This window comes from Dipodomys ordii, unplaced genomic scaffold, assembly GCF_000151885.1.
Source record: "Dipodomys ordii isolate 6190 unplaced genomic scaffold, Dord_2.0 Scaffold130, whole genome shotgun sequence".
Lineage (NCBI taxonomy): Eukaryota > Metazoa > Chordata > Mammalia > Rodentia > Heteromyidae > Dipodomys > Dipodomys ordii.
Window position 1 is genome coordinate 1,023,792 of NW_012267346.1, and position 13,513 is coordinate 1,037,304.

Here is a 13,513-nt window from a genome sequence, read left to right on the forward strand (position 1 = left end):
GCTCAAGTGGTAGAGCCCTAGCCTTGAGCTGAAGAGCTGAGGGACAGTGCCCAGGCCCAGAGTTCAGGCCCCACGACTGGACCCAAAAAAAAAAAAGAAAGAGATAACCCAGTTGATGGCTTATTTTGGAGGATCTTCCTCAGTGATTGATTGACTCAATAATTTTTGCCAGTTGGGTGGCAGTAACAGTAGTGATGCCATCATACATATATTATCACATATATCGTACATCATATTAACATATTCTCTGTACCTGAAAAAGTAGACAGTGATTTGAGAAGGCTGTAATGAAAAACATTAATTTTATCTTGTAATGCTCCATTCCTGAGTACCAGACACTCTTTTATTTCTAGTGTCAGTCCCAAAGGATGTGGATCATCGTTATCCCTACTTTATATCTGAGTTAAATGAAACAAGAAGAGGTTATGTAACTTGCCCAACAAGCCACCCAGCTAATTTATAATAAAAATGAGCCCCAATGGTCTTTCTCTAGAACTGGTCTTGTGGCCTGAGTCCTATGCTGTCTGCAACCAAGAGACTCATCTGTCCTTCAGATGTCTAAATCCCTGCCCCGTGGGCACATCCCTAGCACTACCAGCGGTGTGTTACCCCAGACATTTATGTTCTTTATATGTACATTTGTGTTTATATTTTTCTGCCTCTTTGTTTCCCTTCATGTTCCATTTTTATTATGGAAACAGTGCTTTTTATAGAACTAATAATATGCTATGTTTGGAGCAACCCAAACTTTATCTGGTGAATGTGCCTAATGTAACAGATTCTACTGGGTGTTTTGTTTGTTTTTTTTTGAGACAGAGTCTCACTATGTAACCTATGCTGGCCTTGAAGTTGCTGTGTAGCCCAGGCTGGCCTCTGACTCAGTATCCTCCTCCTCAGCATCCTGAGTACTGGGACTCTGGGTGTGTAGCACTACATCTGGTTGATTACCATCCTTCATAACTTAGAATTTGGGAGAAAAAGGAGAGATGATGTATAGTAATTTCTCCAAAGTAAGCTCATGATTTTTCTGAAAGTTGATCCAATCACGTAGGTTTTTTTTTTTTAAGTTTTGGCCTTAACTTTTTGTTTTAAATAAATAATGCGAATATTTTTAACATGAACATTCACTTTTTTTAATATGGAGTAATTCCAATACATTACGAGTCACATCATTTCTCTTATGAATTTGTAGTCCAAGGTGACTAAACATGCGTGTGTGTATAAAAAATGAAAACTATTTTTAAAATTCTGTAGAAACACTAAATGTGAAATACTAAAACCCTTCTTGTCCCAATCATTTCGCACAAAGGATATTCACAGTTCTCCCCCCTCTACCTCCTTCAGAACTGGGGCTACAGTACACCTCTTTTGGATTTTCTCTTCTTTTCCTTCTCCTTCTCCTTCCTTCTTTTCCTTCTCCTTTGTCTTCGTTTTTGTCTTCTTTTTTGCAGTATTAGAGTTTGTGCTCAAGGCTTCACACTTGCTAGGCAGGTGCTGTACCAATCGAGCCACTCCGCCAGCCCTCTTTTGTTCGGGATATTTTTGTGATAAGGTCTTGCTTTGTGTCAGCGCTGGCTTAGACTGATCCTCCTATTTGTGCTTCCTTTTGTCACTGAGTTGCCAGGCATGTGCCATGTGCTGAGCTATTGTGTTTTCTTCACAGCTTGGAGTGACAGGAGCATACCATGGTGCCCAGCTATTGGTTGAGATGGAGTCTTAGGAGTTTTTTATGTCATGGTTGGCCTTGAGCCCTGACACCCCCCCCCACCTACAGAGCTAGGATTATAGTCTTGAGCCACATTGCCTGGCTGCCCTCCCTGGCTAGGTTTTTAGGTATAGATCTGACTAACTTTTTTCTCTGACTTACCTCAAGTCATTAGTGGCCTTGAACTGTGACCCTCCCATCTCTGCCTCTTTTGTAGAGGTAGTATAGGCATACACTACCATGCTCAGTTCTATATCACTCTGTCAGACAATTTCCTGGGTTGAATTCTGCTGGTCATATACCCAGCACACTGATTCTGTGATGTAGTCACTGACAAGACAGATGGAAAAGCTTGTAGTGTTGATTAGATGGCAGAGGGAAAGGTAAATTAATATTGACTAAATGAGGATATCCATTGCTAAGGAGCCTTACCCGCCGCCTACAAATTGTAATACCAATGGCACTTACTAAAGTATCACTAGTAGATGAGGCCACTGGTGGTCTCACTCACTAGATAGAAAGTGACCAACAGAACTCTATTAGATAGAGTGCAGTGGGATCCAGGTCATTTACTCGAGTGAGTTAAAATCTTGTCACAGCTCCTAAAATGACTGAGCCATCCATTACTCATTGGTGGTGCTCATGGAAAGCAGAAAGGCTATGGTTGCTATTATTTCATTCCAGGTTCCCCAGCAGTAATGAGTCAAATGAGTTCTGCTCCAGAGAGAAGCAGGTATGCAACAAGAAGTGTCCAGTGTGTTTACTCAGAGCTCTTATTCCTTCCTGTCTTCACAGTGTGTGTTATGAGCGAGTTCCGTGGTACCCTACGGTGCTAACCTTCGTCCTGTCTGCCTTGTGGCATGGTGTCTATCCTGGATACTATTTTACCTTCTTAACTGGAGTCCCTGTTACATTAGCAGCTAGAGTGGTAAGCTTCCTTGAGCAATTATATGTTTGTTGTTTTAGGTCCTAGCAAGAATTGGGCATGGGAATGGCAGTGAGGATATTTTGAAAACTCAAACATTATGAAAAAGTCTTCATTACAGAAAAAGGCTTCAGTATATAGGAACTGGTTTTAACAAAAATAGTTAACATTGTTTCCATAATTTTTCCAGTATTCTAGGAGCAATATTTGCTACCTTAAGGGATGAACTTTTTATTATTAAATAATGCACATATACAGAGTCTACTAATTACAGATGATGGTGCTTATCAATTAATATAGGTTCTATAGGACTTCAGTTTGCTTATAGCATGCTTGGTTTCTCATTTCATTATCCTAAGCCTAGAAATAATTCACAGTAGCTCTGAACAATGGGATAAGAACCATAGGAACTCTGGCTTTAGAGATGAGTCTGACCACTGTGTTCTTCTGTGATCTGGTTCACTTGGCTTGTGTAAAATAACTTGTGAACTTCCTAACTTTCAATTTTAGGGCTTTTGAGGACCTCTAGTTTGTCCAGAGCTGTTCCTTTGCTTATTATAAAGCAGGATACTGCAAGAATAAAAAAAATGTGATCGTCTTCGAAGAAAATTGAACATGTAATTGCAATTCAAAGTGCTTTGATTGTCAAATGTAATTTTGTGTTCAGCTTAATTTCAATCTTTGATCACAACTGGGGTTTTCCTGACTTCAGATGCCAAGACATTTTTGAACTGCCATTTACAAAGTGAATGCAGGAATCCTAGCATACAGCATAGCTATTCACTTGAATTTGTTTCTTCTCTGAATATATCAGAAGCTCTGTCTTGGGGCAATCAGAATTATCAGGACCAGACTGTGACAATGAACAAGACAGGGCCTCTCCCCTGAGGACTTCCTATTTCAGCTGGAATTCTGCTGGATCCTGTTTGTGTACATGGTGAATTAACCACATGCCATACATACTTGTACTCAGAAAACTAGGAAGACATTTTCTTCCTCCTGTCCATATAACTACCCCAAGAGAGGAAACTATAGGAACAGATGGCAAGAACAGATTAAGCAATAAAGGTCACATTTTAGCTTGTTAATATATTCAGAGTACAATTCCTTAAGATATCCTTAGCTCCATGTTCTCAGCTGACATAAAGGCTTTGATTTGTGTAGATCCTTTCTTTTGGAGGACTCAGAAACATTTTTCACAAGGATTTTAGGTAAGGGACAGAGAGGAAACAGTCAATGGAGCAGAGCTTCTGTTTTCCCTTGGAGAATAAAGTGTGGTCTTAAGCCTGTGGAAGTTACCAGATAAAAATCTCATACCAGAGGCCGAGTGTAGCCTGTGGATTGATCTCTGGTCTTTGTCCTGAGGGACTGACTGCTGAAGAGTTTAGCTCATCAGGCAACCATGGAATTTGAAGCCTTTCCTGCTTGAAATGCAACTGCTTATAAAAGCCAGCCATTTTTTTCAGCCCTGCCTTTTATTCTTGACTCTAAAACCTGAGTGTCTTTCTGGAGGCAAGTTGAGTTACATAGATCAAAAGACCTGTGCCTCACTTTTTTATATATAAATGGACATAATGATACTTGCTTCTTGGGAGAATAAGCAGAGGCAATCATGTACAGACTTGGTCCACTGTAAGCTAAAAATACCATTATGGTAGCTGCATTTGCTAATAGGAATAGTAATAACTATTACCCAAGTATTATTACTCAAGTATCACTTAAGCCTTGCACTACTACAAGTAACACTGTTTGTATCATCGTTACCCAAAGGAAATAAAGACAAAACAGTAGCGATTCATTTATAAAGGTATGCATCACAGAATTACTATAGTAGCAAAATGGGATGGGAAAACAAGATAATTTTTCCAGAATTCAGTTAAAAATCATACTGGAAATTAATATTTATGGACACAAAGAAATACAGCCCACAATAGATTATAAAACAAAAAAAGGCTAAAAATATATTGGTGCCATTAAGGATATAAATCTGCATACATAGAAATAGAACTCAGCTTTGGAAGGCAACATGCCAAGATTTTGAAAGTACTTTTCTTTGGGAGATGTTAAACAAGAAAAACAAATTTCTTAGTTGTTTGTTAAACTTTTTTTTTCTACAGTGAATATGTATTTTTTTTACACATGAGATCATTTTAGTTGGGAATTTTAGTTGGAATAGAACTCAGAGGCTGTTTATAGTCTATAGCTTGTATTTCCAAGGTTTCCTGCCTTGAGATGGAGTACACCATTTGGTTTTTGTCCCCTCTAACCTCCCACTATGCCTTCCTTGACTTCCAGATAAGGACCAACTACAGACATTACTTTCTTTCTTCAAAACCTCTCAAACTCATTTATGACGTGGTTACCTGGGCAGTCACTCAGCTGGCTGTATCATACACGGCCGCACCCTTTGTTATGTTGGCAGTCGAACCAACCATCAGTTTATACAAGTAAGTTTCCACTGTTGTCAGTTACTACCTGGGAAGGCAGTCGGTGTTCCATGTTCTACTTAGTAATCAATAAATTGAATCTATGTATGAAGATTGTATGTAGAATTCCTAAATGTGACTTCAAGTGGAGAAGAATCTATAGAAACTTTAAGAAGAAATGACTATCCCAGAGACACCAAATATGAATATTCATACCTTCAAAGAAAGTTGACAGGAATTCCATGACATTTAGGGGCACTCATGGCAGTGCATTCTGCCAGGATGGAGCTTGATAAGAGCCCTTGGCTCTTTTTTCCCAGAGATTAAGCTATGTTGGAAGCTGTGGGGATAGAAATGGCAGGGGTTGGGGTCTGTCAGCCTCTGGGATTGGCTGACTTGGGTAGTCATGGAATGGCTCTTGGGCCCTTTTCTGAGATAAGGTTCTGGTTGGGTGCACATGGGGATTTGTGTTTCAAGATGAACATGGGAAGGAAGGGGAAGAATGTGGAATAGAGGGTGGAGAGGGAGGCCCATACCAGAGACCAGAGTTCTTTACAGAAAAGATATGAGATCCTTCTATTTTGCACCAAATGAACTGCAAACATGAAACTGTTTCATGCTAATTGGTTGTTGCTTCATGCTAATTGGTTAGTTTCATGTTCATTGGTGGTAGTTTTACACTCACCCAGAGTGTGTGTTGGACCAGTGAGTGAGGCAGAGCAGTGTGGTAGTGTTCTTGATATGGGAACAGAATAGAATTCCCCATGATAGGAGGCTGTATCATGCAAAGAACACCAGAAAAAAGCATGAATGGGGACAGAACACAGAGCCTAGAGTGAGCAGTGGTGAGCTGAGGAGGGAGAGGGGTAAGCATCAGCACCTTTATTTGTCTTACGAGAAAGCGGAGTCTCAGGGAGGTTGAATATAACACCATTCACACAGCATCTAGCTGCTACACCTGAGTTTCAGACTTAAAGTTCCTTTAATGGCAAGATTAGTAATGCAGTTACTAAAAATTTCTTTGGGACAAGCTATTTTGGAAGCCAGTCACTGCTTGTAGATCAGACTAAGTGAAAATGTTTGTGATATCAGGCATTTAACTGACTAAAGCGTGTGTCAAGTCAGACACCAAGACAGCCATTCATTCAAGGGGTAGAATCCAGTTTCTTTCTTTCTTTTTTTTTTTTTTTGTCGGTTGTGGGGCTTGAACTCTGGGCCTCAGTGCTGTCCCTCAGCTCTTCAGCTCAAGGTTAGCACTCTACCACTTGGGCCACAGCATCACTTCTGGCTTTTTCTGCTTATGTGATACTGAGGAATTGAACCCAGGGCCTCATGCATGTGAGGCAAGCACTCTACCATTGAGCCACCTTCCCAGCCCCTAGAATCTAGTTTCTATCAAGCAGTTTTTCAGTTGTTTAAGAAAGACTCTAACAGATTTTTGAAAACATCTTTATTTAGAATAAAATATTTTTATCAATTTGTCCATTAGAGATTATCTAATGTAATGTTACCTGTCTCGTGCACGTGTATGAATACAGACATAGATGCATGCACACACGTGTTTCTTATAGACACACCTATACATAAGCATGTTCTATAACACACACATCCATATATGTATTATATAATACATACCTATAATCAATATACATGTGTACACATGCCTATACATATATGGATATATGCAGATGTGCACTATATAATGTGCATAATAGATATACATTATATATTGTAAATGTACTCACTTATTACATGCTAGATCTATAATATATAACTTAAATTCTGATCTTGATCAACTGTGTCCTGTAGAAGGTTCAGTGATAATGGGGATCCTCATCTATGCATTACATATATCAATCGTAGGTCAGCAGAACATAGGACATTAAACCTTTGATGTGTGGCTAGTGAAACCAAACAAATGAATTTTCAATTTCACTTATTTTAATGTTGAAAGGTATATGTTGTCTGTTTTTATTTTTTCAGTCATGGGGTTTGGACTCAGGGCCCAGGTATTGTCCCTGAGCCCTTTTGCTCAAAGCTATTGCTGTACCACTTTGAGCCACAGTGCCACTTCCAGTTTTCTGATGGTTAATTGGAGATAAGAGTCTCATGGACTTTCCTGCCCAGCCTGGCTTCAAACCGTGATCCTCAGATCACAGCTTCCCGAGTAGTTAGGATGACAGGCATGAGCCACCAGCGCCCAGCTGCCTGTGGCTTTTATAGATCTATTATACCAGAAAGAAAGAAAGAAAGAAAGAAAGAAAGAAAGAAAGAAAGAAAGAAAGAAAGAAAGAAAGAAAGAAAGGAATGTTTCAGAATCTCTTAAGGAAATCACTGAAACTGGTCAAAGAAACAAAAATTTCATGATGTAGTGAAGAGCAGTCTATATTCTTTTCAGATCTCTTCGCCTGGGCCTGACATACATACATTGCATTCAGCTGAGCCACAGCTATAGGCAAAGTCACTTCTCTTCCATTGCTTGCCATTTAAAGTTCAGATACACTTTATTTTTTAACTCTTGTCTATGTTTTTTGTTTTTGGCAATACTTGGATTTGAACCTAGGAACTCTCACTTGCTAGGCAACTGGTCTACCAGCTGGGTCATTCCCATAGTCCTCCTGTGTGTATTTGGGATTATAGGTGTCCATCACCAGGCCAGCCCTTTCAACACAGACTCTTGCTAAATTTTGCCTATACTAAATTTAACCACCAATCCTTACACAAACTGCCTCCCAAGTATCTGCGATTACAGGAGTGAGGCATTACTTCTAGCTTTTTAGTTTACTTTTAGTCTAGAGTGTCTTCTAATTTCAGCTTTAGAATTTTCAACTTTTTTCTTTAAATTTCCAGTGAACTCAAGTTTAATGAATACTTAAATGTGTGATGAAAGATGCCTTTTCTTAAATCATTTTGAAAGCAAAATCTTCACACACTCATGTATCTTTAAATAGATAATGCTGTCTTTAACTTCAGTGGGTAAGAATGTTAGAATTGGTATGTGAACTTTTGTGGACAGCACACTTCTTAACCACAGGAACTATACCTTATTTGCATCTGTTGAACCTTGGTCAAGGCCAAGCATGCTCAATATAGGTTTTATTAATAAAACCTTCCTCAGAATTTTATTTATTTATTTATTTTTGGTCGGTTGTGGGGCTTGAACTCTGGGCTTGGGCACTGTCCCTGCGCTCTTCAGCTCAAAGTGAGCACTCTACTACTTGAGCCACAGCACCACTTCCGGTTTTCTAGTGATTTATTGGAGACTAGAGTCTCACGGACTTTCCTGCCTGGACTGGCTTTAAACCGAGATCCTCAGATCTCAGCCTCCTGAGTAGCTAGAATTATGGGTATGAGCCACCAGCACCCGGCGTAGAATTTTAGAATAAGGTTGTCTGTATTTATTTTTTCAGTTATGGGGATTGAACTGTAACTGCTAACCTTCATTAGGGGATTGAAATTCATTTCACTGGATGATCAGATTATTTAATTTAACTCAACACAATTGCTCTTGTGTAGATTTAGTCACATAAGAAAGACAGGGATGGGCTGGGAAGGTGGCTCAGTGGTAGAGCGCTTGCCTTGCATGCATGAGGCCCTGGGTTCGATTCCTCAGCACCACATAAGCAGAAAAAATAAAAAAGCCAGAAGTGGCGCTGTGGCTCAACTGGTAGAGTGCTAGCCTTGAGCTGAACTGCTGAAGGACAATGCCCAGGCCCAGAGTTCAGGCCCCACGACCAGACCCCCCCCCCAAAAAAAAAGAAAGACAGGGTTGCTAGGTGCTGGTGGCTCACACCTGTAATCCTAGCTACTCAGAAGGCTGAGATCTGAGGATCGAGGTTCAAAACCAGCCCGGGCAGGAAAGGCCGTGAAACTCTTATCTCCAACAAACCACCAGAAACCCGGAAATGGTGCTGTGGGTCAAGTGATAGAGTGCTAGCCTTGAACTGAAATGCTGAGTGACACAGTGCTCAGGCCCAGAGTTCAAGCCCCACAACCAACAAAAAAAGAAAAAAGAAAAAAAAAGACAGGGTTAAACATAAGGACCACATATGTAGTCAGTGTGTTGATTTTGAAAGCTGTAATTAACTATGGCTAAAGTATCCTTTGAGAGTCTACTGTTGACCCAGCAGGTCTACCCAAAGAGCATTTTCTTTCTCAATAATGACCTTTAAACAGTGAATTAGATGGTTGATTACTATAGCTATTTATTCTGCTCCTAATGACCATGAATCCCATTCAAAGCACTTGGCGTTCCCGCATTCTTTATCTATGAAGGGAAAAACAGTTGTCTCTACTAAACCTATATAAAATTTTCTTATCATTATTCTCTAAGCAAAAAAGTACAAGGATTATTCATAGAGCATTTGCAGTGCCTTAGGTAAAGTGCTTGTAAAGTTTGCAGGAAAATGTGTCTAGATTGCACATACTGCACCATGTTTAATAAGGGATCTGAGTATCTGCGATTTTTTTCTCAGCAGAAAGCCTGGAACCAGTTCCACATGAACAAAACAGTGTTTGTCCTCTTTCCATTTTCCCAAGGAAAGGGAGAACAACTTAGGTCTTTTGTAGATCTCAGTTTAATGCTTTTTACTGTGCATTTTTTGTTTGTGTTTTTTATAAATTGCAGTTTGGGGAATTAGACCCAGGGTTTCATATATACCATTGAAGGACCCGTCATGGAGCTATTTCTCTAGCTTCATGCTTCATACATTTTAGCAGTAAACACTGAAGGAAAGAGTAAGTGAATGAAGATATATTAGTACTCTTGACTCTTTTGTCATCCTTAGAGAGTCTTTCTTGATAAAAGGTGGAGAATTTTAGCCCATAAGTGAATTGTTTAGTTCAAATATACTTAACCTTGCAATTATTGAAGCCAAGGAATGAAACAAATCAATTGTAATTCCTCTTTTAACATTATTTTTCTTTAATCTTAAGAAAGTGTTAGAGAAAATATAAACTCAACCTTTCCAGGTGCATCTACCACAGTTATGCTAACTGCCAGCTATTTTAATAACATATACTTATTGATCTGCTTTAACCAGCATGTTGGGGGCATGTACACTGCACTGAATAGTGTATTTTTGAAATCAAAACCAACCAATCTCCAAAGTCAAACTTGTTTCTTATTAGTTTGGATGAAAGTTTTGTTGCAAGGTTGTAGACAAAGGCTTCAAAAATCAGGATCCTTCTGATTCATATGTCACAGAGCAACTCCTTACACTTGAAAAAGGAACATATGGAAGAAACTGAGCTGGGTTTGGATTCAGAGGACAGTGTTCGGTTTGAATGTAGCCTTCTAAGTCCTAAGTTTTGAGTATTAGAGATTTCTGGCTTCCCTGGGGTTAATTCTGTTGGCCTGTTTATATGTCTTCGTGACCATACTGCATCTGTTTGCCTATGAGCTGATAGGATTAGTGTCTCAGCTTTGTGGTTCCATTAATCCCTGACCTGCTCACTTACCTAATGGAGTACAATCTGGAGGAGATCAAGGCAAGCCTGACATACAGACTTTCCCTACTGGAGATGTGCTCATATGATGTTCTCCATTTATTCCCTTCTTTCAAATGTAATTGGTGTTTGTTTGTTCTATCCCTAGGTCCATGTACTTTTACTTACACATTGTAAGTCTCCTGATATTACTTTTTCTGCCAATCAAACCACAAGCTCACACTCAAAAGCAACCCCAGAGTCTGAACTCTGTTCATAAGAAGAAAGCAGACTGATACATCTGAGAACAGCTAAAACAACAACAGCAACAAAAAACCAAAACAACATTGCAAGACATTGGAAAGATGAAATAGAAAAGCTTGAAGGTTCTTCAGTGACTTAGAGGCAATGTTTACATGCATCTTTTTTTTTTTAACTGCAGGGAGTATTTTTTATACAGTCTTTTTTTGTACAGCGAAATTAGCCCGATCTATGTGTCTTAATATGTTAACGGGATCTTCCAGTGATGGAGAAGTGTAGAGAATGTGCCGGAGCTTCTGAGACAGTCTCTTCTGGAATACTAGGTCTTTGCTTTTCTGATGTCATTGTCAGTTGAAATCTAGGTGATGGGAATCGGAATCTAGGCATTGGCCTGGGAAGTTAGGAGATGATTAGTGAGATTTATCATACATTTCTCTTCCTCTCTCCCTCTTTCCCTCTCTTCTTCCATTCCTCTCTCTCTCCCTACCTCCCTTCCTCCCCCCTCCCCCAACACCCTCTCACACCGTAGCTCAAGATGACATGGAACTCACTGTGTGGCCTAGGCCATCATTGACCTTGGCAATCCTCCTTCCTCAGCTCCTCAGCTTCCTCAGCATAAGCATGAATCTCCATGCCTGGTTGCCTGCCATGGATTTCTTAAGTAGAAGCATATCCAGGCATGCTTGTTCTTGGGAAGCTCTAAACCCTTTGACTGTGATATTATTGGTTTGTGAACCTAAGAGCTGTACCAGCTGAAGACCCTGGCTGAACAGGATCATGGAAGGAGATTTTTGGGGGTACTCAAAAGAATATGAGTGAAGAGGACCAACCATGAACATTTGAATGGACTAGCAGTGAGCCCTCAAAGAGGCTGCTTTCCCCTGCCCTCCCCACCCCATCCCCAGGAATGTATTCTTTCCATTTGTTTATTCTGAAATGAGCCACAGTGGGAAATCACAAACTCTCGGGTGTATATCTGCTAGGAGCCTGCTTCCCATTTTACCCATTTTCATCTGCTTGCCCAGGAGTGGCCCCAAAATGACACCCAAATATTCACACCATCAAAGGCAGTAACATACCTTTATAAAAAAACGTAATATATATATATTATCTTTAAGTAGTTGAACAAAGGAATTACCATTCATCAAATCAGTTTATAAATCCAATGCATTTTCATCAATGTCACCCCTTTTATCTCTTTCCTCCATCCAAAATACCTTTTGAAGAACTAATCTGTTTAAAAAGTAAAGTTCTGTAGCATTTTGGTAAGAAGAAACACGTTTCTCTTTCTTTCCCTCGATTTCTGGAGGTGTTAATGATCATGGCCATGATATACACATGGGCCTGATTTTCATTTTTCTAGCTTCATAACTGATTAAACCCAGCTTTATTTTAGATGAATCATCATATTATAAGGCAGAAACTAGAAGACAGTTTTCTATTCTATCTTTGTCATGAATGTACCACAGTTCCTTTTGGGAACTTCTATTGGATAATCTATATATGAAAAGAAAGTAGAATATTAAATCTTGTAGAAAATAATAATAATGATAATAATAATAAAATCTATGCTGCAATCATGTGCCTTCAATCAGATGATCTGAGTGGAGAAAATCTGTTCAAATCATATGGTAAAAAAAATAAATGGTTTGTTTCTATAGAAAGGAAATGTTACTGAATGGAAGAATTATTTTTGTTTATGTCGAGAGACTTTATATACATAGGTCTGTGTGCATGAGTGCACATGTGTGTGTGTGTGTATGTGTTTTAATAGATGTGTGCAAAGTTAAGGTTCTATTTGGTTAAAATTTGAGCATTACAGCCTGCTCAATTTTTACTATATATGCCAAGAACATGGATGATTTTAGTTTTGATAAGATTTATGATATTTATTTCCCACTTTCCAGGTAGGGTTTATTCCCTCTCTATAGAGGAGAGAACTGAGTGTTAGACATTTGCTAACATCCCTACCCCACAGAGTTAATGGTACAGCTGAGATTTGAATCTAGCAGTCTTATGAAGCTGGATTTATGTTTGGTTTTTCAATTTGATGTCTGACTGGTGTTTTCTGTTAGGGTAATGAAACTTGAAAGTGGTAAGTTTGTCATTTTGAAACACTTATTTAATCCTGGTGCTGAGGGAGAACATGGCCAAATCCCCCTCCATATCAGTGGGGTATTGGTTCCAGGACTCCTGTCCTTACAGAGGCCCAAGGATATGCTCAAGTTCCTTAAATACTGACATATTCTTTGTGTATAACGTGTGCATGTTCTCCTGTGTTCTTTAAATCACCTTGAGACTATTAATACCTAAATAGTAGTTATGGTATATTGTTTGGGGAATGATAAGGAAAAAATGTCAGTATATGTTCAATGAGACATCCTCCCATGATGTGTATTTCCAATTGGTGGAAGCAGAACCAGTGGAAGTCTGGGAGAAGCAGGTGGAAGCAGAAGTTGATGGGAAACTAGCTGCGGGCTTATGAAGCATAGGCCCGTCTGGAGCAGACCTCAAGTTCTTCCACATGGGGTATAAGTTAAGTAGTGTGTGTGGATTCAATGCCTAGGGCTCACTCCAATTTAACCTGAAAGTCTCTGGGGGAAGTTATGGAAGGGAGAGGAAATAAACATGTCTAAAACTCATCAGAGGAATCTATTTAAGATAGAAGACCAAGGGGGGGGGAAGCACGTTTTGCATCTATCCAATATCATCATTGGAATGAAGTATGTGGAGTAATCCATATTACAATGTAGGTTTTGAACTTGTAGG

The 13,513-nt window shown here is 39.4% G+C and overlaps 1 protein-coding gene across 1 annotated transcript in view; it reads left to right on the forward strand.

Moving 5' to 3' along the window:
• The window catches only part of Mboat1 (membrane bound O-acyltransferase domain containing 1), a 46,208-nt gene extending 33,817 nt beyond the window's left edge, over positions 1 to 12,391 (forward strand). The window contains exons 11-13 of the mRNA XM_013030416.1: positions 2,501 to 2,633; positions 4,926 to 5,077; positions 10,653 to 12,391. Of these exons, the coding sequence (XP_012885870.1) occupies positions 2,501 to 2,633; positions 4,926 to 5,077; positions 10,653 to 10,779 (412 nt within the window). The 3' untranslated portion in view covers positions 10,780 to 12,391. The remainder of the gene's footprint in view (positions 1 to 2,500; positions 2,634 to 4,925; positions 5,078 to 10,652) is intronic.
• Positions 12,392 to 13,513: the final 1,122 nt, after the last annotated feature.